A 26,963-nucleotide genomic window follows, 5' to 3' on the forward strand; every position below is an offset into this window, starting at 1 on the left:
CATCGTCCTAGCAGAGCTAGCGAGACTCACAAACAAGTGACGAGCGCGGTTCAGTGGTGGCGGCAGTCGCTCTGAACAAGCAAACACACACCAAGGAGAAAAAAAGAAAACGTACCGAGAAGAGACTCGAGAGTGTTGCTGGGTGGGAGGAGTCAGTGTGTGTGTGTGTGTGTGTGTGTGTGTGTGAATGATAGCACCACGTGGCGGTAGAACACAATCCAGTGTGATTGCACGAGGTGAAGGACAGTACCGCGGTGTCTGCCGCTGCCTCCGTGTGCAGCAGAGTCACCGGAGGGACCTTTAATACTGCAACACACCGAGAGAAAGAAAAGTAGTGTAACATTGACCAACATTTCCTCAGCCAAGCTCCAGTTAGTGTACCGTTACTTAGTGTTTTATGCTGCCCTTTCAGTGGTCAGTGTGTGTGTGTGTGTATGCGCGCGCGCGTATGTAATAGAGTGTGAGCATCTCCTTCCACCTGTCTCTCACTCTTTGAAAGCTTTTTCTGTTGTGTTTAATAGTGTCAGTAACTCTGTTGTGCCCCCCCCATATTCTTCCTATGAAGTGACAAATACTGATTGTGACTGGATCTCCTTCCGCTCCTCAGAAGAAGGAGTACTGGTTGTCGATGGCCCTCGTCCGACCTCCCTCCCTGTCCTCGCTCTCGGTTCCTCCTTCCAGCTGTCGTAGGGGTGCGTCCCTCTCGCGCTCCTCACACTCCTCCGCCCCGCTGCCCCCTCCGCCCGCCAGATCCGCGTCACTGCCCCGCTCCTGCGGAGGCGTGGGGGGAGGCGGCCGTCCCGGAGGGAGCGGTGGCGGTGGGGGCTGGGGGGGGCTACGGGGTCTGCTGGTCAAGTCTGGGAGGAGGAGAGAGAGATAGAGAAAGAGGGAGAGAAACAGGGAGAGACAGAAAGATAAGAAGACAGAGGAAAGGAAAAAAGAAGAGAAGAAAAATAGCAGGAAGAGGCAAAAAAAGAGAGAAAGAAATTGGGATTGAGAGGTGAAAATAACGTGTGGTGCATAAAGATGGGAAGTTCCAGAGAAATTGAAGGGAGGAAAAGAGACAAAAGAGAAAAAGAGGAGCTAAATGAGTCCAAGAAAAACAGGCATGGCCGTCTCCCAGTAATGGAACCAGTCAATACAGACACACAGACTCCCTACACCCTCTCTCCACAAAGCACACACAGCTACATCAGTGGGTACATTTTAAAAATATAAAAAAAATAAAGAGATTAATTCCAGACTATAAATTCTCTTAAATCATGTTCTTGTGGAGAAAGAGCTTGTTGTCTGTCAAACACATGAAACTACACTTGTTTAAATATGGGCTGCTGTATTGACTGTATTCCCTCGACACACAAGCTATAGTGAGCAATGTTCCATGTTATCTGGTGACCACAGGTCCAGGATGGATCTATGCAACTGAAACCCAGCCGTGAATGAGACGTTAGGCAGACAGATGTGCTCGGAGGTGAAGATGTGACCTGCTGCGGCAGCCCCTCCCCCGCACTTGTCCTCCTCATCCTTCTCTTGCTCCTCTTCTCCTCGCTAAGTTTGATCTCTCACACTCTCTCTATCTCTAAGTGCAACTGTTCACTTTGGACTAAAACCACGTTCTTCCCTGAGTCTTCCCCTTGCACGTTTGTAAAGATTTTCAGTCTTCCGCCGAGGAGAGATCAGTAGTGGTCATTAGGTCTCTTCTTACACTGCGCTATCGCAGTCTCTCCAGGTTTCCGTCTCGCTGCTAATCCTTACCTGCTACCAGTGCCGTGAGACTACCTGCTCTCCTTCTCCTCACACCTTTAGTAAACCAACTCTTTATTTTCATTCCTTCCACCTCTCTGTCTTTCTATTAAATCTGGTCTCACTTACACACAGTCAGAGATGGGGGTTGATGGAGAGTCAGGGTGGCGCGTGGTGATGACATCACAGACTGTGGGCCGGCTGCCTGCCCTGTCCCGGCCTGCGAAGATGACCCAACGACAAAACAACAGAGACAGCCAATCAGAGCTTTGGTCCGCACTGGCGGTGGGAGTAGGGGGGGGAGGCCTGAGACAGGAGATGGGGTGTGGCGTAGATTAACACATGGTAATAAAGATTCATGATCGAGAGGAGGAGGAGAGAGAACCAGATGTGAACAGGGTGCTGAGAAGGAGACGACATGATGCAGAAATGTATGACATGATGGTAGAGCACAGGCATAGCTGGGAGGTGAAGGAAAGGCTTCAAGAAGGATGAAACGATGAAAATGGAAAGATGGTGGTGGAGGAAGAGAGACCGAGAGCAGCGAAAGCAGGGTGGGGGAAGAGAGGAAGCAAGCAGGTGGGGTTGTGCTTTGGAGGATGGAGCAGAGCGTCACGCGGTGCTGAGGTCAGGCCATGCACGTCGACACACCCAAACACCACAGGCAATGAAACAAAGCCATGTACACTTAGCATTATGCTAACACGAGTATGTGTGTGTGTGTGTGTGTGTGTGAGAGAGAGAAATACCAGCATGTATACAGTCACACACTGTGCCAAAACGCATGCCATGGCTGGCGAGGGAAGGTGAGCCCTTATATGGCTGTTTGCCTGTCATATATGGGCAGCGTCCCAGAGCCACACTTGTGTCAACTACACTGCAGTGGTGCACTCACAGGGTCACTCGTGGCAGAAAGCATTCTGACATTGCTAAGTACACCGAATGGCTTCCAAGAACACATGACAACTGGGCCAAAACGAGCCCTGTTATCCATGCCCCTACAAAGCTCCTCGAGGCTAACGCATTCTTAGGCCCGTCAGCACGGCCCAACCCTCCAGTGGTCCACGCCGGCCCCGGGGTGTCGGTACCTGGCTGCCGGACAGCCGTGGCCCCCACGAAGCTGATGAGCGTGACGTCAGAGGCACCGCCGGACTCCAGCGGGATGGGGTGCACGCGGAAATGCTCCAGCATGTCAAAGATGGACTGGAACCAGAGATGCTGCACGCGACACTGGCCATCCTCGTTCAGGGAGAGACGCAAGTGCTGAGGGGCGAGGGAGAGAGGGAACGAGAGAGAGGGAGAGAGAGAGAGGGAACGAGAGAGAGGGAGAGAGAGAGAGGGAACGAGAGAGAGGGAGAGAGAGAGAGGGAACGAGAGAGAGGGAGAGAGAGAGAGGGAACGAGAGAGAGGGAGAGAGAGAGAGGGAACGAGAGAGAGGGAGAGAGAGAGAGGGAACGAGAGAGAGGGAACGAGAGAGAGGGAGAGAGAGAGAGGGAGAGAGAGAGAGGGAACGAGAGAGAGGGAGAGAGAGAGAGGGAACGAGAGAGAGGGAGAGAGAGAGGGAACGAGAGAGAGGGAGAGAGAGAGAGGGAACGAGAGAGAGGGAGAGAGAGAGAGGGAACGAGAGAGAGGGAGAGAGAGAGAGGGAACGAGAGAGAGGGAGAGAGAGAGAGGGAACGAGAGAGAGGGAGAGAGAGAGAGGGAACGAGAGAGAGGGAGAGAGAGAGAGGGAACGAGAGAGAGGGAGAGAGAGAGGGAACGAGAGAGAGGGAGAGAGAGAGAGGGAACGAGAGAGAGGGAGAGAGAGAGAGGGAACGAGAGAGAGGGAGAGGGAGAGAGGGAACGAGAGAGAGGGAGAGAGAGAGGGAGAGAGAGAGAGGGAACGAGAGAGAGGGAGAGAGAGAGAGGGAACGAGAGAGAGGGAGAGAGAGAGGGAGAGAGAGAGGGAGAGAGAGAGAGGGAACGAGAGAGAGGGAGAGAGAGAGAGCGCTACTGAGAACACAACAGTGTACAGACACACCAAAGTGCTGAAGGTAAAGGCACTAAAGAGTATGCAAAAATGATATATGATCATGTGGTTATTTTAAACTATATTATATGTATAAACATATTTTTATATCACATATCTTGCACATGCATATTAAGCCACTACAATAATTTTAGATTTTAGAAGGAAGCATACATGGAGGTTGTATGCTATTTATGCAGTGCATACAGTAGGGATGTCCCGATCCAGCTTTTTGAATATCCGATCTGATACTGATATTTATTTGCACTTCCAATCCGATACAGATATCGGCCGATACAGATACCGGCCTATCTGAGCATGTATTAAAGTTTAAAGTTATTTAGCCAACTTACTTTGTTGTCAAACTCATGTTTTACTCTTGATAACAAGTAGCCAGCTGAATTAGTTGTATTTGAATAATACACAATGGTTGGTAAGGAGAAACTGACCTGTTTATTTAGCAATTAATAAACTCAAAATAGACTAAATAATAAATAACATACAGAAATGGCATCAGTAAACCAAGGCTTAAAAAGCCATAAGTACAAATAATATTGTAAATTGTATTTTAAAAAGTGGCAGTTTGTCACGCAACATTTCTGCCAGTGTTAGTTGTGTAGGACCTTTCTTTTTGTCTTCAGTTTTCTTCATGTTGTTTATGGTGGTATTTCGCTAAATGCTTGATTAGATTGGTTGTATTAAAAGTTCTTACAGCTTTATCACCACGCCTGACTTTACTGTGGCATATGTTGCACTCTACATCTTCATCTTTGTCGTCCTTTAAGGTAAAATAATCCCACACAACTGACATTTTTACCGATAACTTCAAATTTACATGGACGTTTTAATGGTTAGGAGATGCCACTGAGCTAAATTGGGGAGATGCTATGCTCGTGTTCTGAAGGTGTGCTGGAAAATGCGGGCCAGATTTTACTCTCTGGCGTAAACACAGCAAAAGCTGGAATGGATTATCTAAATGGGTGCGCTGGAAACCCCGGATCGGACTTTCAAAAAAAAAAAAAAAAAAAACTGGATCGGGAGTCTGGATCGGCATTTTCTCGTGCCTGCCGATCCGATACACATTTTTTGCAATTATCGGGACATGCCTAGCATACAGTATGTCTGTAAAAAACAGGTATTAACGTCCCTGAATTTGCAGTCGACCACAACTCATTCAACAACTATGCACCTCCCTCCATCCACCTCCGCCCCCCTCCGACACCCCCCTCTCAGCTCACCTTGGCTTTGCCCTGGAAGTTGAAGGTGAGGACGTATTCTCCGCGCCTGGTCTCGCTCTGCCGCACCAGGAAGACTCCGTGGCTGGCCAGGCCTCCCGCCAGCACTAGCTGGGCGGCCTTCAGGCGCGACAGCGTGCCGTGGAACCACTGGCACTCACTCAGGGGGTGCTCGGCCGGCTCCGACACCAAGCTCTCGGAGAACAGGAAGGAACCTGAGGGAGAGCCACAGTTGTGGACCACTAAATGTCCAGTCTGTCCCCTCAGGGCGAAATTCAGTTTTGATCTCACATGTGGTGGTTTACTCTCATCATCTTCTGTGCTCAGCAGTCCAAGGGTGACTGTGTGAGGATACCTGTGGCATCGGGGGTCTCGACAAATGGTGTGCCAAGACTGGCTCCGCCTCCACCGAGCACCCGGCCATCGGATTCGTCGAGAGGAGCACGGGGTGGCAACTCGGGAGGCAGAGGTTCCAGCAGCGGAGAACCTCCCACCCCTCCATAGCACACTGCGGACACCAGACACACTGTGTAAGTAACGACCAGTCCAGGAGTTTTCCACACTCTTGATTGGACAATACTGCCTAGCCAAATTTGAATGTTAATGTCAGAAATACACAAACAAACACTAAAAATTAAAAGCAGACAAATTAAAATTACGACACTATAACTTCACACACCACTACCACCAAATATACTAATATTTTCGCGTGCTGTGTGGCATTGCTAGCGTGTCCAGCACAGAACAGTGTTCTGTTTGGGCCCGGAAGCACCGTGTGTGACCCCCCCCCCCCCCCCCCCCAGTTCATAATGCCGTCGCACTGACCTTGAGAGAGGCGGTCGCTGAACTCCGGCGTGCAGCTGAGGTCGCTCTGCACGCCGCCACAAACTCCCTCAACCTCCTCCTGCTCACTACAGTCAAGGATGAGAAGGTCTTTGAAGCACTATGGCTTTTGCGCTTTACTGATCACCACAGTCTTGTCGTACGTGATGCACGTTACGATTGTTTCAGGGGGTCGTTGTCCGCGGACGACTTTCGGCCGTCGCGATGACGGTAGGGCTGGATGTTTATCTTACCTCAGACAGACGCCGTGCCTGATGTCACTCAGCCAAGCTCTCATCTGAACCGCATCCCTGGTCTCGATCACGTACTGAACCTGCCCTTCCAGCTGAAGTTCGGAGAGAGACGGAGGTGAGACAAGAGAGAGAACAGAGAAATAAAGACAGGTGGGAGTGGAGATTAAGCTCAAACCAGTCCAAAGGGAAGGAGAGACCAGTGAGCAGGTCCCAGGAAGGAACGAAAGATGGAGAGAGTAAAACCTGGAGCATGAGAGGTGGACAGAATGCAGAGGACAGAATGCGGGGACAGGGCAGGGACACACCTGTAGCAGGAAGGTGTTCTCCTTGTCAGGCACCTCCAGAGCGGTGGTGCTCCTCACATCCACGATGGAGCAGCACAGGATGGTCAGTCTGGCCTTGGAGGACTACAGAGGCAGAAGAGTGCGACAGAAGTGCTGCATTTAGGTGACCTCAACTCGCCTACAACAAAGATACCTGGATCCTTCGTGTCACCAAACAGGCACAACATTTCAACTTCTTAGTAGCTATGATCAAATTATCTTAGTTGAGAGACAGAGGAAATCAGATCAGATTTTATTCCAAAGTACAACAAAGTGGTACACTGAACCTCCGGCGCCTCTGTGGCATTACTGATATCTAGAATCAATACCATCTTCCAGAAAACTCGACAGCACGCATTTATAGGACTTTCGTTGCATTTAGCGTTGCTGAAGCAAGTATGTGGTATGTCGAGGTGTTAAGTCAATTTTTAAAAATGGCACTTTTAGCTGTGCATTGAAAACTTAAAACTTCAATATAAAAACCTCAAGGCAAGCATTACGTTAATGTGCTTTTCTCGAAAAGCAAATGTTCAGAGTACAAAACTTCAGCCTAAGTCTTCTAGTATTTGCCTATTTATCAGTGTCTTAACTGGTGTGACTCAGCACTCTCAATATGCAACCTCTGGAATTCATTGCTATGCTGCCATAATTTTCTCCTGAGTGATTATCTATACGGGAATCCAGTTTCATTTACCTTGGGGGGGATGTAGAACTCCAAGAAATATTCCTGTCCTCTCTCTCCTTCCTTATCTCGCTCCTTTAGGACCAGACGACACTTGTGCCAGCGAGTGCCGCGTCCACCTATAGCGCCCCCCGTGGCCGGAGGCTGCGTAGCACCCAGCTGTCCTACGGCGGAGCCCGAGGCCGCAGCGTTGTTGTCCGTGCTGTGGTGCAGGAGTCCGAAGGAGAAGCCCGGAAAGCCGTGGGAGCCGGCGAAATCGTCTAAGGTGGAGCAGACCGTGACTCCGCCCTCTCGGACGAGCCTCCCCGCCTTCCTGGAGAGCCCCGCGCTGCTCGGGGGCAGGGTGGAGGGCAGCGGGGCGGAGGAGGGCCCCGCGGTGGCGGACGGATGAGCGGGAGGCGGGGAGCGGGTCAGCCGGAGCTTCTCCAGCCGGTGGCTCCACTTCTCCTTCTCCCCCTCGCCGTTGCTCCTCCTGCGGTCACGAGCGTCGGAGAGCGAGAGGGAGGTGGCGCTGCTGGAGGAGGAGGGGGGCAGGGAGGAGGAGGACGAGTGGGGGAGGGACAGGGGCAGGGAGAGGGAAACGGGGAGGGAGGCCGGCGCCCCCTGCGAGGCCGCGCTCCTCTTGCCGTCCTGGAGGCCCGTGGTGTAGCTGTAGCTGGAGGGCAGCGGCGCCGGCCCGGCGGGACCGCCGCTCTGCGGGGCCTCGCTGGAGGAGGTGCGCCAGTGCAGGATGCCCCGCACGCTGCCCCGCACGCTACGGCCCACGCTGCGCAGGGAGAAGCGCTTCTTCAGCTTGGTTTTGGACGGGCCGCCCGCCACCGCGCCGCTCGCCCCCTTCGAGCCGCAGTGCAACGGCACGCCGTACGGGCTGGTGGGAGTCTGGCCGTCGTCGGCCCCGTCTGTGAGCGCCCCGCCCTCCACCTCCCCGTCTCGTCCCGCTACCTCGTCCGACTCCGCCTCCTCTCCCGTCACGGGCCCCACCCAGCTGTCCTCTTCTTCCTCCATGTCTCCGTTGCCGGGCAAGATGCCGGGATACTGTTTAACCGTCAACGCCCTCTCTTCCCTCCGCCCATTGTTGCCACCCATCGAGGAGGAGCAAGATGATGAAGAGGAAGGGGGCAGAATTTGCGTGTGAGTGTACGAGTCCTGAAAAGCTGCAGGGTTCTGGAATCTCTCGCCACCCTGACCATCCAATCCCTTTCTAGCTGGCAAAGGTTTGGGCGGAGCCCGTACGTGAGTGGGCAGGCAAGGGGCAGCGGCCTCGGAGGGCAGCAGGGGCGGAGACGTTGCCTCCTCTTCCAACGACGTGCCGTCTGATTGGGCGACCCAGTTGACGGTGCCCTCCCTCCCCGCGCCGCTTCCCTCCAGTTCGCTCTCAAAGTGTTGGACAAACCGGTCTGTGAAGCGGCGGCAGAAAGCAGCAGCGGAATCGGGGGAGTAATGTGGGTTCTCCAGCAAAAAAGCCCGGAAGTGGCGGGCGAAATCGCCAGCCGCCACCCGGGCGTGGAGCTCACAGAACTCGGTCCAGCTAAGGCAGGGGGAGGGCGAGGGCGTGGGAGTGTCCGACAGAGAAGACAGCGGCTGTCCGGCGGAGGCCGGAGGAGGCAAGGGTGGTGGTCGTGGAGAAAGGGGCAGCAGTGAGGGAGAAGGCGGAGAGGGGGAGGGGGACGGGGACGGTGGAAGAGGGGAGGAGCTTGTGGCAGCCCGCGGGCTGGGGGGGGTCAACAGGGAGCCGTTCATATCTGGCTAAATGAGTGACTGATTCACAGTGATGTGAAAACTGATCACCGAAGCCTCCCAATCAAGGACCGAGCGACTGTAGAAGTGGACACTAGGTCCGTTCATCAGGTAAAGTTTTACGCAGCTCGGATGTCTGGGAAAAGTAACGAGCCAAAAAACATGCGATGATTGTCTCCCCCCATTTAAAGATTAAAAAAGGACTGAGCTCTTGGTTGAAAATGGTGCTCTAGAATAGTTGATTCACTCTGCATAAAGCAGCACTTGCAGATTTAAATATAGACATCTGCGTGCCGAGTGACTTCAAAATATATCAAAAGATTGATGGAGCACTAGTGCTGAGTGAGAAGTGAAGCTGTCTACAAGAGTATTCCTTCTTTGGTGGTCTCGTTCCTTCAAGGCCCTACAAGCAACCAGAGGACTGGATCCATGGCCTACAGTAACACAAGAAACAAGTCACCGTGTAAGCAGCCATTCATAAGAAGCTGTTACATGTACTATTGATACACTAGCAACGTACGCACAAGCAAAACAACCAGCTACAAATTCAGCAAAAAATGTATTGGGGACAAATGTATGATGCCCCGTTCTGGAACATTCCCGTGTTTGAAAATAACAATAGTATTGTGCCACGGACAAGAACATGGGCGCCATCATTGAAAATACAATTTTACTACTAATAATAATACATATATTGTAATTATATAATTGTAATATATATAATTTATATGGAAGAACAACATTTTATATTTAGCATCTTGTACTTTGCCTTGCTCAGGCCCAGTTGACTGATGGATCAAAGGTCTCTCTTTGTTACAGCATTGTCAATTATAAATATTTAAATCAACGTTTATTTAAAGCAACCTAAGTGCCTCTTACAAACCCTACAGGTTACAGAATCTCTTTCAATTCCACATTGTATTATGGGTGTACATAGACCTTCAACACACCAAAAAAGAAAAAAACTGAACGGTTAAGAAAATGTTATAATAGTGATTGTTAATGTTAAATTGTTAATGTACAATGTTAAGTACAGTAGCTACACTATAGAAAGGCATGCCTAAATATTATTTTAAAACTAATGAGACGCTGACATCAACTCCTGGTTTACATTATGTTGTTTTTTTTCTTAAGATTTTGTGTTCTTCTTTAACACATTACTGATTTAGCATAGCCAACGAAACTGTTAATCGACTAGACGACGCACGGCCATTTGTAACAAGTTATTGTGCCTGAGTATAATGAAAGATCAGTTGATGATTTGACAGACCGGGACCAGCTAATCCAGCGCCCTCGCTAGCAGGCGCCTAATTGTTTTTGTAGCGACCCAATTGTGGCATTTCTTCAATTAGCGCGTTAGCAAGACATCCCGGTGACAAGCTTACACGCCTGTACGACATTTACAAAAAAACAAAATCACATCCCTCAGATGACTCGACGGCTGCTCCAAACCCACAAAGTCAAACGTGTTGACACTTCACAATAACTGAACCCGTTCACGTAAGCTGGTCGCCCTAACCAAAACATTAAAAGCGCCCCCCGGCGGTGGCTCACCATTTTCGGCTCCGTCTGTAACTCGAGACCGAGGCCTTCCTTGTGTAGCGGGACGGCTAGCGTTAGACGACGGGGAAAACCACGGACGAGCCTCACACTCGGGCCCGCTCGCGGTAGCATGTAGTGTGGAGATAAACACTGGCTAGGTGGGCTGTAAAACTTAATAAGTTAATATTTTAATATTAATTTCTTGATATTTTACTAAGTTACGACCAACGGTGCAACGTTGAGTCATTCGTGTTTATACTATTGACGTAAAATAGTCACGTAAATGATAAAATAGCTAGCATGCTAACAATGTCAATATTGTGAGCTAAGTAGCGTCTCGGCTAACTTTAACAGCCTGCCTATGCGACTTGTGCTATGCGCATTAGCCAGTTTTCCATCTTTTAGTGGATGTTTTGTTCAGACACAGTAAGTTTACTGGAGAAATGGCGCTACCGTTGACCCACCTTCTTGCTCAAAATAGTCGGCATTTGAAATCGAAAGTGGAACCTGCGTTAAAAAAAATAAAATTAACTGAGCGAACCACGAAGCCTATGAGCTCACGTAGCCTGCTAGGCTAGCCGTCCACACCGAGCCACTTGTACGTCTGTTACTTTTTTGCTGTGTCGCAAACGTATAGCATGATAGCTAACTCCAGCTAGGTGGCTAACATGGCTAGCTGCACCAGTGAGCCAGTGTTTTTCCCTTCAATATCGGCCCTCGCGGCCGCTGTCTTCACTTTCACCTCACGCCTTTTGGGCAATTGGCGGCGAACGTGTCACGTAATCTCACGGCAGCTGTTGCGTTTTTGTTTATGGCGACTGTATGTTGCTCTCTTGTTGTCATAAGAATATGAATATTTCTCTGCCTCCTGTTCCAGTCAGTCTCTCGCGATATAGTGGGAGAGAGTGCGGACCGGGAGGAGAGGGGGCAGTGGAGGTGAGGAGAAGGGCCATTTGAATGGGAAGAGAAAGCACTGACGATACAGATATTCAGAGAAGACGTCACAGGTTTCTGGAAATCATGATTAAGCACAGACCGATTTCACGTTAGGGGAAACCTCAAAAATATGAGTGGCTGTCACAGTAACAAAAAAGAAGAAGTAATTTTTCAGTCTATTATTAGACTGATAATATTTCAAAACCACTGGGATTTCTAATGCAAAGTAGATCTGTGGTAATTTATTTTTGTGTCATCTTTATATAGACATATCCTTATGACTCTTTTCACAGCTCAAAGTATTTGTATGTTATAAAACATAACACAAGTTAACTGATTCCTAAATAAATAAGCAGATAAACAGCCTTAAATAGGTATAAATCTTGTATTAGAATGTGCATCCAAAATTTCACCCCCTCATTAGGTTTCCTCTGATAAGTGTCTTAATTAATTGACTACATTTGTGCTCAGTGTACTGTAAGCATTCAAGTCTGGAGCTTTTTGGTTTCTGGAGTATGCAACAGCATATTGTCACTGTCATTTTAAATTTAGCTGACTTAAAAATATGAAAAGTAGCAACTGTATATTGTTCTTTACATACCACAGAGTGCTGTATCTTCATAACCCTGCAAGATATATTCCAGTATAGTAACTGTCCAGTCCAGTAATCAGTGTATTTTGACTTTTTATCCCAAGAGTGCCCCAGCCCCCTCATGTAATCCCTCGTGTAATAGAAAAGCGTGTAAAGTGAATGTGTTTTTGTGTGGCCATGGAAAATTCACAAGGAAATGCCAGTGTCGTGTCTCATTGATCTTATTTACACCACAGAACTAAGGAATTTGGACACATACTTGCTAAAAAAACATACGCAAATAATCATTAGTTCTTTGTCTCCTCTCTGTCTCCTCTCAGTTAAAAATGTTCCCTTACCACAGAGTGTTCTGTGAGTTCATTAAAGAAAATCCTCAGACACAAAACAAAAGACACTTCTGTAATTATTTATAGTTATTCTGCCCCCAAATACCCCTATTTAATTCAAAACAATTTAGCTTCTTTTCATTTCTACCATTTTCAGACAGAACCTTTACTGTGATTCCAAAGCAATAATAACAGGGGGTAATTACATACATATAATTACATACATACACGTTAACTTCCCACAACCTTTTGAGGCAACATGGACAATGTATCCAGACAGACCGGCAGAGCCTGATAGATAACAGTTGAATAAATAAATAAATAAATGCATGATTGATGAGTGGCCATGCTCTGCATATGTATAATACTGATTCAAGCAGCTGTTCTGATCTAGATAACCAGTCCAGTGAAACGCACAAATGCTATCATGCTATTACATTTGATCTCCTATATGATTTCAAAACTGAGAATAAGTTGGAGATTTTGTCTACAATTTCAGCCAAAATAAATGACAGAGCATTGCCTAGGATTTATGATTTCTTAATAGTCGTACATCAGAGTCTTATTCTATATACTAGTCAAATGCTATTTTTGAACTTCAGATATAGAAATGATGCTGGGTTGACTGTCCTATCAATAATCATATAATCCTAGAGGTCGCCACTACTATTACCTGTGGTCTTCACATAAATTAAATGGGCAAAGCCTTTGATCAGTGGTCACTGTTTTAATGCGTGTTGACCAAGGCTGCTGTTCTGGCTAATGCTGAGGGATCTACCACAGATAGGCATACTTGCGTTGGCTTTGGGTGTTGCACTAACATAAGTGTAACAGGTACAGCAGTGGTGTTAGTTGTAACTGCGTGCCTGCTTGTTATGTCCTGTGCCTGGAAGCTTGTCAGTGCTAAGTAAGATTAAGGCTACCTAATACAAATTGTAGAAAGCAACGGATGAGCTATTGCCATGTGCAATTTGTTCCCAATGAATCAATCTTTCTAACTAAGCAGGTGGTACATGCCAACCACACTGTGTTCAAAGATTTGCTTAATAAAAGTGCTGGGGTTTACTCCATCCTACAGCACAGTGTAACCTCCCAGGCCAACTAAACCTATCCAGCATGCTTTGGATGAGTGAATTCAGCCATACATATGGGCAGTCACTATAGAGGAATTCACAAAGAAGATCTAGAGCAGCATCAGTGCGGTGCTGAATGCGACTGAGGAGGCCAGGCACAGCTGAGAGACTGAGCTGTTCAGGCCACTGACGCTGTAACACCGTCATGCTCTGAGAGGAACTCTGATGTCTCCAGAACAATCTCAGTCTTGCAGACACCGTCAAGCTTCTATGTATTCTTTGCTCTGACTCACCTCATTCAGCACATCGAAGAATTATCAAGGCTCTTTTTTTCTGCTCAGTCAGATGTGCCAAAGCAAGAAAAAAACTGGGTTTGGGTAACCATGAAACCAAGGAAATCAAGGTCACAGGCTACTCAAGTTTCAGACTTTTACATCAGAATCAGACTTGCTACAGTTATGAAGATTTTTGAATACCTTGTCCTAGTCAATGTACATGTTTTAGCATATCCGTTGCTAGACTTCCAGTAGTATGTGTGCAAAGCCAACATGTCAGTCAATGAGAAGGCTGAAGAAATTCAGAAGGACACACTCTGATGATCCAGTTCTATTCTGTAGTTCTTATGTGCACCTTCAAACCCTCTGTATCCATTATCATGTAATCTGGAAACAGTTCAGGAAATATACAAAAGCATAGTCATACTCATGGATCATCTTTCCATACAAACTAGAATAGATAGATAGATAGATAGATAGATAGATAGATAGATAGATAGATAGATAGATAGATAGATAGATAGATAGATAGATAGATAGATAGATAGATAGATAGATAGATAGATAGATAGATAGATAGATAGAACAGGATTGGTTACAGCAAGGATTAGTGAAATTAATTAGGTGTCTTGATGAAATTGCAAGATTAATAGTAGATTGAGTGGAAGACTGTAACTGTGGAGAACGATGTTCTGCCCATAAAAACTACAATCAAAAAGCTCCCGGACTGCTTCCCAAATAACAACAGCTCCACCCTTATCAATGTCACTTCCTTTGGTAAATTAAGCTTTTCCAGAAGAATCTTAAAAATAAATATATATAAAGGAAGAAAAAAGAAAGATTAGAAAAAGTAAAGATTGAGAAAAAGTAAAGATTATAACTATAAAACTTTACTTACATATACTTATATAGTTATAACTATAAAAATAAAATGCTTCAAATCTCCCTGATACCCAGGAAGATTTGGCTAAGTTAGCTTATATCGATAAGTCAAGGTTTCCACTAGTGTAATGATATGTGTAAAGAGTTTACAGGAAAAAAATCTCTATGAACTTAAATTAATTAGTGGTAGGCTGTGTAGTTACACATTTTTTTTACATTTTGACATGCAAGAGGAACAATTTGTACTATTGCATTGATCCAATTTCTTAAACAAAGCCAACTTCTTTTGTTTAATATGAGCCAGTCCGATTAGTATGCTATATTGCGCTCACCAAGGCAAATACTCCATATGTGTAACTTATCTGACAAAAATAACAGATTGTGATATTATATATGTGATATTACATTACATTATAACATTACGTTATATGGCTATTGCACTGCACAATAAGAGCCCTTGTGTGTGTAATGCTTGTGTGAGTTACAGTAAATGGTTCCTACTTTTAGGGTCTACGTGTCTATGGATCTACTGAGGGCCACGATTCCCTTCCCAAAATGGCGCCTTTCTAAGACCCCCGGTTAAAGCCCCCTCACTTCCCTGATGACGCGGCCCTACGCGCCTGTCCAATTTCCGCCGACCGAAATCTGTTGTTGAATGTACCGTTCTGTGCAGGTTCGGGATGGTACTCGTCAAAGAATAGTGAGTAACCGCCGCTATATAACAGTGTCGTGGTCACGTACGCCGATCGGTTTTTGATAAAAGTAGACGCTGTTTTTCATGTGCCGTTCAGTGGAGTGAGTGAGTGGAGTAGCCGACCCATCTGCGCTAGCATTAGCGGCTAGCCTGCCTGCTAACGTTAGCAAAGCTAGCGAGTCATCTGTGTTTGATTTATCTGGCGGCGTATCATAAAGACACCGGTACAGACACGCAGCTGTGTAGAATAGCCCACTAGTTACATATAAATATATATATTTATAAAATGTACGTGGCGTATTGCGCTGCTGAGTGTCAGAGAAACAGCGTGGTAAGCGAACTAACGGGATTGATTGCTGGTTCACGCCCGGTACCGGAGGGAGGCGTCGGGGTGTCCGGTGTTGGCCAGCTAGCGGTACGTCCGTTATCCTCCAGGGATCATGTTTACGAGTGATTGTTTCTTCTCGCCTTCTTTTCTTCCAGCCAGGTGGTATTGCCATGTTCAGTAGAAGAGGTAAGTTCAAGTCGCGATGCCGATAAACATAAAACATTTAACACTTTTATGTGTGTGTGAGAGTGTGTGTGTGTGTGTGTGTGAGAGAGAGAGTTAAGATACTTACGTAATCCATACCCGTTCCCCAGTACCAGGTTGGCCAACTGTACTCGGTAGCAGAGGCCAGTAAGAACAACACTGGGGGGGGAGAAGGGATCGAAGTCCTTCGAAATGAACCGTACGAGAAAGAAGGAGAAAAGGGCCAATACACCCACAAAATCTACCACATACACAGGTACGTGCTTCTTTGGCCATCACCTAGATCTACTGTCTCTGAAAATGCTGCTTGTTAAACATTAAACACGTTGAAAGTGGAACCCCCCCCCCCCCCTTTGATGTATGTTTCACATTTTCAGCTAAAGATGTAATGCGGTCTGTCTGTTCCACGTTCTTCACATACACAAACCTAAAGATGATCCTGGCTGCTGTCACTTTACATCACCCAACTCACTCAGTCTTTTGGATGTGTTATGTGCGGAGGGACCTGTTATGACGTTCCTCTCTCCTTCACAGCAAGGTGCCCAGCTTCATTCAGATGTTTGCCCCAGAAGGAGCCCTGGTCTTTCATGAGAAAGCATGGAACGCCTATCCCTACTGCCGCACGAGTCAGTACCTTAACATTACCACAGAAGTTTAAAAGGGCTATTTGTGATAGCATAATGGTGTGTGTGTGTGTGTGTGTGTGTGTGTGTGTGTGTGGATATTTAATGACAATGCAATTGCATGGTACAAAATATGAATAACACAATTTTTTACACCAGAATAATGCAAACCTGAAACACAGAATGTCCCATTACATCGAGTCAAGTTTGGTTGTTAGTCGGAGGCACACATGAAAGGATTATTAGTGTTATTACTGCCTGTATTCTTTTCTGGCCTCTTTTTTCTAATCTATGAAGGAGTTTTTTTTCCCATAAGGCAGTTTTGAATGTAATCCAAACAGGAATTATTACTTCCAGTTTTCTCGGAAGAAACATGGGTTTGTTATTCATTCCAGCTCTGAGGATCAAACATTCTGTACACATGTCAGTAAGTTTTTATTTTTTCCTTTTGAAACTAGTGTCATTTCCAACTGCGTCTTCTCTCTTCTTTCCTCATTTGCTCCTCCATCGGATTGTCATGGTAACGCCGCAGTTGTAACAGTGAGTTCCGTTTTGTTTAATCCTCCTTAATACTGAAACATTTTTCATGCGTGAAAAGTTATGGCACCACCAACACGTTAGTAACAGGGCATACATTCTTCCAGCAGTTATTAAAATCAGTTACAAAATGTCAAGTTGTGATGCAGTGTGTCCTGTTTTTCGCCCCTTCAGAATGAGTACATGAAAGATGACTTTTTCATTAAGATTGAGACTTGGCACAAGCCTGACATGGGAACAAGTGATAACGTAAGTCAGAGAGAGTGCTGACATAAGTAGTTGTGTCTCCGATGTTTCTTCGTCTTCGTCTTATTTGGGTTGCTTCTGTTGCTTCACCCTGCAGCCCCACGGTCTCCCGCCCGAGGAGTGGGAGGAGACTGAGGTGGTGGCCATAGACATTGCAGACCGCTCGCAGGTGGATGACGTGGTGAGTCTAATGTGGCATTACGTCTCTACCCACAGCACAAACTGACCAAAAAAAAGGGTCAGCTTCTTAAGATATGTTTTATTATTATGTAATGATCTACGTCAGAAAGTGAGTTCATGAAGTATATAGTGAAACTTTAATTTTAGGTCCCAAAGTGTTACAATAGAGGAGAAGTGAGAGTGTAAGAACTGTGGACGGACATGTAGCTTCAATCTTTACCAAACATTTAATTACCGAATGATTGAATTACTCAATTTGCTAACTGATCCTACACCGTGTGATTCAGTCAGTAGTTAAACCGAATGTAACATTTAGATCTCGATTGTAGATATGCCAAACCAAACCTACAAAGAAAATATTTTTAAAAATCCAAGGACCGTTAAGGTAATGGTTCAGAACTCGTCTTTCAGGACAGTAGAAACGTAAGAACCGTTAAGGTAATGGTTCAGAACTCGTCTTTCAGGACTATAAACCCGATGAGGATCCTGCCCTCTTTCACTCTGAGAAAACCGGGAGGGGACCACTGGGACCAGGATGGAAGGTACATCTCCAGTCCCCATTCACCACACGCACAAACATTAATGCTGACAGCATTGCCACGCCAATCAAACCTCATGCACCGCCATCTGTTTTTTAAATTGTGATTTTCTCACACACCGTTCCTCCCTCCCTCCCTCTACCTGTGTAGAAGGAGCTTCACAACAGTAACTGTCCCTATATGACTGCATACAAGCTAGTGACCGTGCACTTCCGCTGGTGGGGTCTGCAGGGCCGCGTGGAGAACTTCATTCACAAGGTGAGAGCCACAACAGGACATCTTTCATCTCCCATTTCCTCACGTGCTCTCTGCAGTGCTCCCTCGGCACTCTGGGTAGTGCTGCTCTCTGGCTCTTACTCTGGCTCTTATGTTTACTCTGTCTGTTTTGCTCTTTTAATTTTGATTGTGACATCCAGCTTAAGAAAAACCGCAGCATGCCACATATGTAATTTCTCTTCTCTCTCTCTCTCTCTCTCTCTCTCTCTCTCTCTCTCTCTCTCTCTCTCTCTCTCTCTGTACGATCAGCAAGAGAAGAGGCTCTTCACTAATTTCCATCGGCAGCTGTTCTGTTGGCTGGACCGCTGGGTGGACCTAACCATGGATGACATCCGCAAGATGGAGGAGGAGACGCAGCGGGAACTAGACCAGGTCTGTGTTACCACGGCGACACAAAACCCCACCCCCTGGGGTTCAAGCACATGCGACATGTCTTTAGTACACTTTCATTTAACTTTATGTTCACAGGTGGACTTTCAGTATTGCAGTCATGAGGGATAAATAAAGAAATAGCATTTCCTAAATTTGCATTAAAATGTAGACTGCAAGCAAATGTATATGTATGTGAGAAATGGTGTCTTCTTTTCAGATGCGTAATGAGGGATCGGTGAGAGGGATGAAGGCGGGGGATGACTAGATCAGGAAGGAGGGATGGAAAGATATACCGGCGCTACCTTTTTGTTTTACCTCCTGCAGTCCTCACACGGCCAACCGCAGTGTGCCACCTCACCAAGCCCTTCCAAACAGGAAACCGTCATTTCTTACCCAGGAAGTGTCCATTTTCATGTGCGAAAGAGTGTGCACATGTGTGTGTATGTGTGTGTGTGCACGCGTGAGTATAGAGAATGTGTGCGTGTGTTGGTGGTAAAGCAGTTTGGTTCTGAACCTCATCATTTGCTGCCAAAATTTTGGAGATTTTACTTAAAACGTGTTAAGTAATGTCAGCATTTCTTTTTATAATTAAGTATTATAACTGTTTTATGGTTTTTGGTTCATTTTGCAACCATCAGCTTTTTACTGATTGTGTCAGCGGGGTCCTTAGGACAGCTACGTTTTACAGAACGGTTCGGGGACGCATTTCACTTAACACGTGTTTCAACCATGAATAAATAACTACGTAATTTACTTCTTACTACACCTAAAATTGATTGTTTATGAAATTCTCAGTTAAATCCTAATGTACGCTTCAAGAGAAGGACGTGTATAATAAAGAATACATAAGTCATGGAAAAAAAATTAAGTATAAAGAATGCCTGTTTTCCTCACATGAAACTCAAAGCACGGTGGATGGAGCTGCTTTTTGGCTCTGCACTGAAGGCTTCATACAATGTGAGAACCCGCTTGTGTGGATGAGACTGTTTTTAACTCAACTGCAAGACCCATGAAGCCTCTCCTACTTTTGACTGACACACGGCAGGCCACGCCTCCCCACTGGGGTTTGGCAGCCCAGAACTTTTGGAGCCGAGTTCGATTTACAATAATGTAACAACAAAATAAAAATAAAAAAAAACATCTGATTATCATGAGCTGTCTGTGTCCTTGATTCCTGTATAATCTCAGTGTGTGTATGTATGTGTGTATATATATATATATATATATATCCATAGATGGATACATAGATATGTATGGTTATGTGATGAGTCAAGTTATATTTGCTCTCACTCTGAAATGAAACTGATTTGATTGATGGACATTCAGATTTCTCTTTTTTTTGTGTGTTACATAACAAATGGCTAGATTAATTTGGAGTTTTTGTACTAAGCATGTAATCAATCCTCATGAAATTTAAAATGTTTCATAGCTCCTTTATAATATTTTAGGAATTTGAAGGATGGCACCTTTCATAACCTTTAAATAATTTTCTCATGTTCAAGTAATATTGTACTAGTATTCACTCCTAAGTACATCACTTTTCATCCAGATACGCTGTGCCAAAAACCTGTAGGAACCAGTAAAGATGTTGGAGTCTCCACTGACTGAATCTTCGTTTTCTCTGTCACAGAAATGTGTTTGAATAAGGATGATTTGATGGCTGTAATTATTGACTTGGTAGTAGCAAATGTTTGCTCCATAAAACAGATTCTTAATTATTAGGTTTACTAATGAGAATAATGGGACACCGGTGGCAGGGTGAGACGTTTGTGGTTTTGGACTAGATTATCTCACGTGCTTCTGGCTCACTGGCACACGTGCACCTACCAACACATTCACACTGTGCACACGAGGAATTGGGGAATTGCATAAAACTATTTTGGTGAATTTGCACTGTTATACTTCCTGAACAAATGAGTTACCGATTTAGTTCACTTTAGGCAACATGCCCAGAAAACTACAGATTACAGGTAGACGGTTTTAATCTAGGCCAATTTTCCTGTTTGCCTCTCCTAGCAGAACAACAGGCCACACTAGTTTGTGTTACTAACCTTTAACATTAATAAAAACATTTACATACTCTTATGAGGAGTTATCAGCTTGGAGTTATAAGCCTTATCATGTCATTTGTACATGTTTAGCACACTTCACCACAGAGAAGGATTTTGGCCATGTGAGCATTCACACTGCAGGTAATAATATATGCTGCTAAAGTTTAATCAATCAGTTCTTGTTCACATGGCAATGACGTACCTTAAAGACATGTAGCGGCGTTCTTGGTCAAGATTGAACATATTAAGCATGTTTAATTTGACATCTCTTATAGGTGTGTATGGACTATGCATGAGGTTAAGTGAACATGAAACAGATTCCTCTTGAAACACACCAGTTCCTCTTGAAATGTGCCACTGTCACTAGCAAGGAAAGATCAGGTCATGACTTCATATCACTCGTGCGATATAGCCTCTGAAAAGTGACCTTAGACGATACCAATGTCTTAAATGTGCCTGTCACTCTTCTGAAAGAAAGGATGAAAGAGGATGAAAGAAGAAAGTCTGCTGCTGAGAGATTTTCCTGGTAGCCTACATCTGAAGTTCATCTTGCTAAGTCTGTGTCAAACAGTGGTGAGGATTTCAAGGAGGGTATTACAGTTGTCCAAGGATCAACCAGGTGGTCTTCCTGAGTTGGATTGTTGTGATTTGTGTGGTACAGGATAAGCTGTATTTCATGTTGCAAAAATTGTGTGGGCAGTACAGGGAACGTCTCCACACAACGAAATTGTGTTTTGAGCACAGAAATGTGGTAGATGACTACCATTCAGTTGGATTTATATGAATGGTCAAATTTAAAAGATACATTTAAATTGTGAATTAAAATAAAAATAAATTTCAGTTCAAATTTCGTGGCTTATTGAAATGACTGTTTGGCCGTGTTTCTGAATAGTGACTTGTAGACTTAATGTTAGTGAAGCGTTTACAGGCACGCTGCTAACCACAGCTTGCTCAGTTTGGCCACACACCTCTTCCATATGTAGTTATGGGATGATACGGTGTGTCATGATGCTGCTCTCTTTCCCTGTGTCTTCCCACACTGTCTGAAAGAACGCTGGATTTACTGGGATTATGGGCTTATCCTAATTCGTAAAAAATGATGCAGGGGTGCACAGCTGTTATCGGGAGATATAGGTTTAGCCATGGCAACCATGGAAGCAATTTATGAAAATATGGGACATCACCGTGATTGACTCGCCTGCTCCTTCCACTAGTAGAAGTAGAAAGTGTTAGGGGGTGAATGCTTTTATCATGCTGAGACTGACCCTCTTAACTTTAACAGACATGAACACTGTTTTATTCAAACGTACATTGTTTTATTTCAACTCCCAATTCTCTTTGGAATACAAACCTCTTTGTATTCCCTGAGTCTGTTCTAAGAAGCCATCACTACTAGTCATCTTTGTTGATAAATCTGTTGTAACATACTGTATATGTAATGGAGAATGGTGTCACTCTGCCATTCATAAACCTGTAGTACAAAGAAAACCAGAAAGCTGCAGACGTCTTCACTGGAAAACATGCAGCGAGACTGATTGCACAGTGTGGGCACTGCAACACTGCCCGGCACTTCACTGGAGGGTTGCAGTAAAGCGCATTCTGTTGTATTAAGAGATAAGCCATCTGCTTCTGCACACAACACATGGAGAATAGGCTAATGCAATAAACTAATCATGTAATAGACACCGACGGTACATTGAAAAGTGGGCCGGACTTTAAACTTACGCATAAGTGAAGCGTCCCAGGGTAGTTGGCATTGACTGTTAAATTGGTGTTAACTTATGAAAGCATGCTCCTGTGAAGAATGTTCTGGTCCAAACAACACATGAGAAATCTAAAATATAGAATCTGGGGGCTGGCTAGATTGTACTATTCTTTCTTTGACTCCACTTTCCTTTTCGGGTTCACCAATCCTCTTCAGAACCCTTTCTTCTTGATTAATCCCGTGACATCATTTTGACAAATTCTGAAGGGAGAGAGGAGGCCATTAATATGAGGAACTATGTCGACCATACAGTACGCAGATGTTGCGTAATCATTGCCTGATGATACCTGCAGTCTGTGAAAATGGTAATAAGAGCACATGGAAGAGAGTGTTTGGTCAGCCCACTCCTTTAACATGGCTGTCAATGCATGAGCAGTGTATAAAAGCCTATATGGCCTTTCTGTCTAAATAAACAAAATGCTGTGGTACACAATATTTCATCGGAACATATAGACAACAATTATGCTACAAAGATATTTCCAACCACAGTGCTGAAACCTTTTTGTATTTTTCAGTGCCTATAGGCTTGACAAACGTGCCCATAAAACCTTTTGTGAACCTTTTCTACCTTCAGTCCTGCCACTGAGTTCTTCTCAGTGAACGCATGAGCGTGAGAACAGGGAACGTTCTTCAGGAGAATGTGAAGTACAGTGGAAGATTCATTGAATGCAACAGCTGGTCTGCATTCTTGTCCCTAGAACGTTTCTGAGCAAAGTTGCTGCTTTGAGCATCCTCACTGAAAAAGGTCATGTGCCTCTACTAAACCCGTTTGATATTCAGTGTAAACACAATTAATGGTTAAATTCAGAGCATATTTGTATTAGCCCTGAATGTTTGATTCAACACCAAAGAGCAGGTCATTAATGCTGTTCACAGGGGACAAACGGTACACTGATTCTTTTCTGTCAGTATATGTATTACTAAACATTCATGGTTAAATATGAAAGAAGTAAGATGAAACTATGTCCGCTCCATATGTCCCAGCCCTATCAAATCCATCAAACTAATCCAGACTGCAGGCGCAAAACAGCAGAGTGGACAGAGCTCTAGGGAGAAGCTTCAAAACTTGAACGGGTCAAAGGGCAAACTCTAAGTGCAAACCTGCCAGTGTCTGGGGACACACGGCTATGGGGCAATGGCTAAACAGACCAGGTTACTGCTGTGCTCAACACACAGAGATTTTCCATCACCATTCTGTGTCTCACATTGCATCACTTTCTGAATGTGTGCACATTTGTGTATATGTGTATGATCTAATATTGGGATGTGTATAATGGGTTTTGTAATACTATACAGATATATACGATTTCTGTACATTTATGGGTCTGCATACCTATTATTAAATTATTATCGCATACAGAGAGTTACATGTATATAAGAGTCATAAACATATGCATTATCTCCATGCCCCAAATATTCACATAAACAAATACATGTGGCAGAGAAAGAGAGAGTGGGAGAGACAGAGAGAGAGACAGAGAGAGAAGGTAAGACTCTCACCCTCAAAGTCCACAGTTCCATCCCCGTTGTGGTCGGCCTCCCTCACCACAGCCTCAATCTCTTTCCTGTTTGTTTTCTCCCCAAGCAGCTTCTGCATGGCATTCTTCAGCTCCTCAATGGTAATGAAACCATCACCATCTATGTCAAACTACACAGACACACACACACACACACACACACACACACACACACACACACACACACACACACACACACACACACACAACAAACCAAAACAGTCAGATCTGTCAGATGAAGAGAGGGTGTAGGACTGCGTTAGGTGTTGCTCACATTTGGATCTCACCTCTTTGAAGGCCTTCTTCAGCTCCTTCAGGCCAATCATTCCAGCTGTCTCAGCTAGGAGTTTAGGAGCCATCAGACCCACAAAGTCCTCAAAGTCTACTTGACCTCCAACTGAACAACAGAGAAAGTGGGGGATGGGGGGTGTCTAACAAATCTGTAATACTGACCTTTAGTCACATCAACCTGGATATGAAACATGCCATAACATGCAAGAAAAGTAAGCCAAGAGAATTACGAATCGAGAATTACGAGTCAAGAGTTCCAAATTCCGACTAGAAAGTTCTGAATTTCGAATCGAGGGTCCCAACTCTGAATTCCAAGAGTTCCAAATTCCAAATTGAGAGTTCTGAATTCCGAATTGAGAGTTTCGAATTCTTACGGTTCATGTTGATGTTCTGACTAAGCTCAATCAGCTCCATCTCTGTAGGCATGTAACCCATGGTCCTCATCAGGTTTCCCAGGTCCTTGCAGCCAATGAGCCCATCCTTATCCTTATCGAACTCTGTAAAGGCCTCTCGCAACTCTGGAACACACACACACACACACACACACATGAACACACATTTAAGAGTAGCATGCTTAACTAATGCCCCAGGCTAGAACATTTATACAACAAACAGAAATGGGGTGGGTGAATGTGAAAGGCCAGCACTACCTTCTATCTCATCAGCTACCAGTTTTCGCTCCTGTAAAATAGGTCACAGTCAGTAAAGCCTCGGCCAAGATGCAGTTGCATACAAGCAGAAATAAATGCAACTGGCAATGAGCAAAATCAGCTAAATATGTAGACCCATTTCTGACTAGTCTGTGGCTGTGACTGACTGTCTTGTGTGTCCTAACCCTCTACATTCTCAAATAGTTCAATACCACAGACACAGGAGACTAGAGGTAAAGAGAGAATGTCAGACTGCCCCTGTCTGTGGGCTCCAGAGTAACAGTATAAATGACGCTTGTAGGACCCTACCTTAACACACCCTACCTTAACACACCATACCTTAACACTCCCCTACCTTAACACACCCTACCTTAACACACCATACCTTAACACCCTACCTTAACACACCCTACCTAAACACTCCCCTACCTTAACACACCCTACCTTAACACACCATACCTTAACACACCATACCTTAACACTCCCCTACCTTAACACACCCTACCTTAACACACCATACCTTAACACACCATACCTTAACACACCATACCTTAACACACCCTACCTTAACACCCTACCTTAACACACCCTACCTTAACACACCCTACCTTAACACACCATACCTAAACCCACCCTACCTAAACACACCATACCTTAACACACCCTACCTTAACACACCCTACCTTAACACACCATACCTTAACACACCCTACCTTAACACACCCTACCTTAACACACCATACCTTAACACACCATACCTTAACACACCCTACCTTAACACACCCTACCTTAACACCCTACCTTAACACACCCTACCTTAACACACCCTACCTTAACACACCCTACCTTAACACACCATACCTTAACACACCATACCTTAACACACCATACCTTAACACCCTACCTTAACACACCCTACCTTAACACACCCTACCTTAACACACCCTACCTTAACACACCATACCTTAACACCCTACCTTAACACACCCTACCTAAACACTCCCCTACCTTAACACACCCTACCTTAACACACCATACCTTAACACACCATACCTTAACACCCTACCTTAACACACCCTACCTTAACACACCCTACCTAAACACACCCTACCTTAACACACCCTACCTTAACACACCATACCTTAACACCCTACCTTAACACACCCTACCTAAACACTCCCCTACCTTAACACACCCTACCTTAACACACCATACCTAAACCCACCCTACCTAAACACACCATACCTTAACACACCCTACCTTAACACACCCTACCTTAACACACCATACCTTAACACACCATACCTAAATACTCCCCTACCTAAACACACCCTACCTTAACACACCATACCTAAACACTCCCCTACCTAAACACTCCCCTACCTAAACACACCCTACCTAAACACACCCTACCTAAACACATCCTACTTAAACACACCCTACCTTAACACACCATACCTAAACACTCCCCTACCTAAACACACCCTACCTAAACACGCCCCTACCTAAACACACCCTACCTAAACACACCCTACCTTAACACACCATACCTAAACACTCCCCTACCTAAACACACCCTACCTAAACACACACTACCTAAACACACCCTACTTAAACACTCCCCTACCTAAACACACCCTACCTAAACACTCCCTACCTAAACACACCCTACCTAAACACACCCTGCCTAAACACTCCCCTACCTAAACACACCCTACCTAAACACACCCTGCCTAAACACTCCCCTACCTAAACACACCCTACCTAAACACACCCTGGCTAAACACACCCTACCTAAACACTCCCCTACCTAAACACACCCTACCTAAACACACCCTACATAAACACACCCTACCTAAACACACCCTACATAAACACACCCTATCTAAACACATCCTGTCTAAACACACCGCTATCTAAACACACTCTGCAGAAAACAATCAGACACTCAGCAAGTAATTCAAATAATCAGACACTGAAAAGGTGACAGTAGAACATATTACATAACTGCTTGGTACAGCAGACGTAAAGACAGAGAGACAGAGACCTGTTTTAAAGGAAATACATTCACCAGTCTGATTAAAGACAGAAAGAACGTTCTTAAGGAACCTCACGATGTTTTTCCCGCGCAGGAAGATGCAGGCAGGGCCCAGACGCACGTCTGCCTCCCGCCGGCCCGGAGGTGCTGGGTGTGTGAACATGTGGGTCGTGCTTGAGTCGGCCTGTTTCTCTCCCCTAGACAGAAAGCAATCTGCTACAA

At 45.3% G+C, this 26,963-nt stretch overlaps 3 protein-coding genes across 6 annotated transcripts; 1 reads left to right on the plus strand and 2 right to left on the minus strand.

Moving 5' to 3' along the window:
* Positions 1–694: 694 nt before the first annotated feature.
* sh2b1 (SH2B adaptor protein 1) lies at positions 695–11,298 on the minus strand. 3 transcript variants are annotated; one of them, XM_076996974.1, is made up of 11 exons: positions 10,811–11,298; positions 10,359–10,509; positions 7,080–9,238; positions 6,368–6,469; positions 6,063–6,154; positions 5,812–5,897; positions 5,342–5,494; positions 4,990–5,201; positions 2,832–3,006; positions 1,873–1,963; positions 695–857 (listed from the first exon to the last, which is right to left on the minus strand). In XM_076996974.1, exons 3-11 carry the CDS (start codon positions 8,805–8,807, stop codon positions 836–838), a joined length of 2,661 nt encoding a protein of 886 aa, XP_076853089.1. In that variant the 5' UTR covers positions 8,808–9,238; positions 10,359–10,509; positions 10,811–11,298; the 3' UTR covers positions 695–835. The 3 variants fall into 3 exon arrangements, with proteins under 3 accessions (XP_076853089.1, XP_076853088.1, XP_076853090.1); XM_076996973.1 differs by having other exon boundaries at positions 10,359–10,517; XM_076996975.1 differs by lacking the exon at positions 10,359–10,509.
* A 3,718-nt stretch (positions 11,299–15,016) lies between these two features.
* pitpnbl (phosphatidylinositol transfer protein, beta, like) lies at positions 15,017–19,570 on the plus strand. Of its 2 annotated transcripts, none has more exons than XM_076996977.1 (11): positions 15,017–15,130; positions 15,608–15,638; positions 15,767–15,912; positions 16,191–16,282; positions 16,812–16,819; positions 16,991–17,065; positions 17,160–17,243; positions 17,707–17,784; positions 17,932–18,039; positions 18,307–18,429; positions 18,647–19,568. In XM_076996977.1, the coding sequence occupies exons 1-11, from the start codon at positions 15,111–15,113 to the stop codon at positions 18,692–18,694; spliced, it is 813 nt and encodes a 270-aa protein (XP_076853092.1). In that variant the 5' UTR covers positions 15,017–15,110; the 3' UTR covers positions 18,695–19,568. The 2 variants fall into 2 exon arrangements, with proteins under 2 accessions (XP_076853092.1, XP_076853091.1); XM_076996976.1 differs by having other exon boundaries at positions 15,050–15,130; positions 15,612–15,638; positions 16,675–16,819; positions 18,647–19,570.
* A 2,478-nt stretch (positions 19,571–22,048) lies between these two features.
* cabp5b (calcium binding protein 5b) lies at positions 22,049–26,904 on the minus strand. The gene is made up of 6 exons (XM_076997514.1): positions 26,818–26,904; positions 24,704–24,734; positions 24,428–24,571; positions 24,050–24,159; positions 23,746–23,893; positions 22,049–22,446 (listed from the first exon to the last, which is right to left on the minus strand). The coding sequence occupies exons 1-6, from the start codon at positions 26,902–26,904 to the stop codon at positions 22,418–22,420; spliced, it is 549 nt and encodes a 182-aa protein (XP_076853629.1). The 3' UTR covers positions 22,049–22,417.
* Between the last annotated feature and the right edge of the window lie 59 nt (positions 26,905–26,963).

The sequence above is a fragment of the Brachyhypopomus gauderio genome, chromosome 2, assembly GCF_052324685.1.
Source record: "Brachyhypopomus gauderio isolate BG-103 chromosome 2, BGAUD_0.2, whole genome shotgun sequence".
Classification (NCBI taxonomy): Eukaryota; Metazoa; Chordata; class Actinopteri; order Gymnotiformes; family Hypopomidae; genus Brachyhypopomus; species Brachyhypopomus gauderio.

What these genes read in the sequence shown, in the direction of transcription:
- sh2b1 (XM_076996975.1), bottom strand. Translation starts at nt 8,807, where the DNA reads ATGAACGGCTCCCTGTTGACCCCCCCCAGCCCGCGGGCTGCCACAAGC. An exon ending in AGTTCTACATCCCCCCCAAG is followed by an intron (nt 6,470 to 7,079) that starts GTAAATGAAACT and finishes CTGCCTCTGTAG; the next exon opens with TCCTCCAAGGCCAGACTGAC. An exon ending in CGAGACCCCCGATGCCACAG is followed by an intron (nt 5,202 to 5,341) that starts GTATCCTCACAC and finishes GCTCTCCCTCAG; the next exon opens with GTTCCTTCCTGTTCTCCGAG.
- cabp5b (XM_076997514.1), bottom strand. Translation starts at nt 26,904, where the DNA reads ATGTTCACACACCCAGCACCTCCGGGCCGGCGGGAGGCAGACGTGCGT. An exon ending in TCCTGCGCGGGAAAAACATC is followed by an intron (nt 24,735 to 26,817) that starts GTGAGGTTCCTT and finishes CCTATTTTACAG; the next exon opens with GAGCGAAAACTGGTAGCTGA. An exon ending in TGGAACTGTGGACTTTGAGG is followed by an intron (nt 22,447 to 23,745) that starts GTGAGAGTCTTA and finishes CTCTCCCTTCAG; the next exon opens with AATTTGTCAAAATGATGTCA.
- pitpnbl (XM_076996977.1), top strand. Translation starts at nt 15,111, where the DNA reads ATGGTACTCGTCAAAGAATA. An exon ending in AAAATCTACCACATACACAG is followed by an intron (nt 15,913 to 16,190) that starts GTACGTGCTTCT and finishes TCTCCTTCACAG; the next exon opens with CAAGGTGCCCAGCTTCATTC. An exon ending in ACATGGGAACAAGTGATAAC is followed by an intron (nt 17,066 to 17,159) that starts GTAAGTCAGAGA and finishes TTCACCCTGCAG; the next exon opens with CCCCACGGTCTCCCGCCCGA.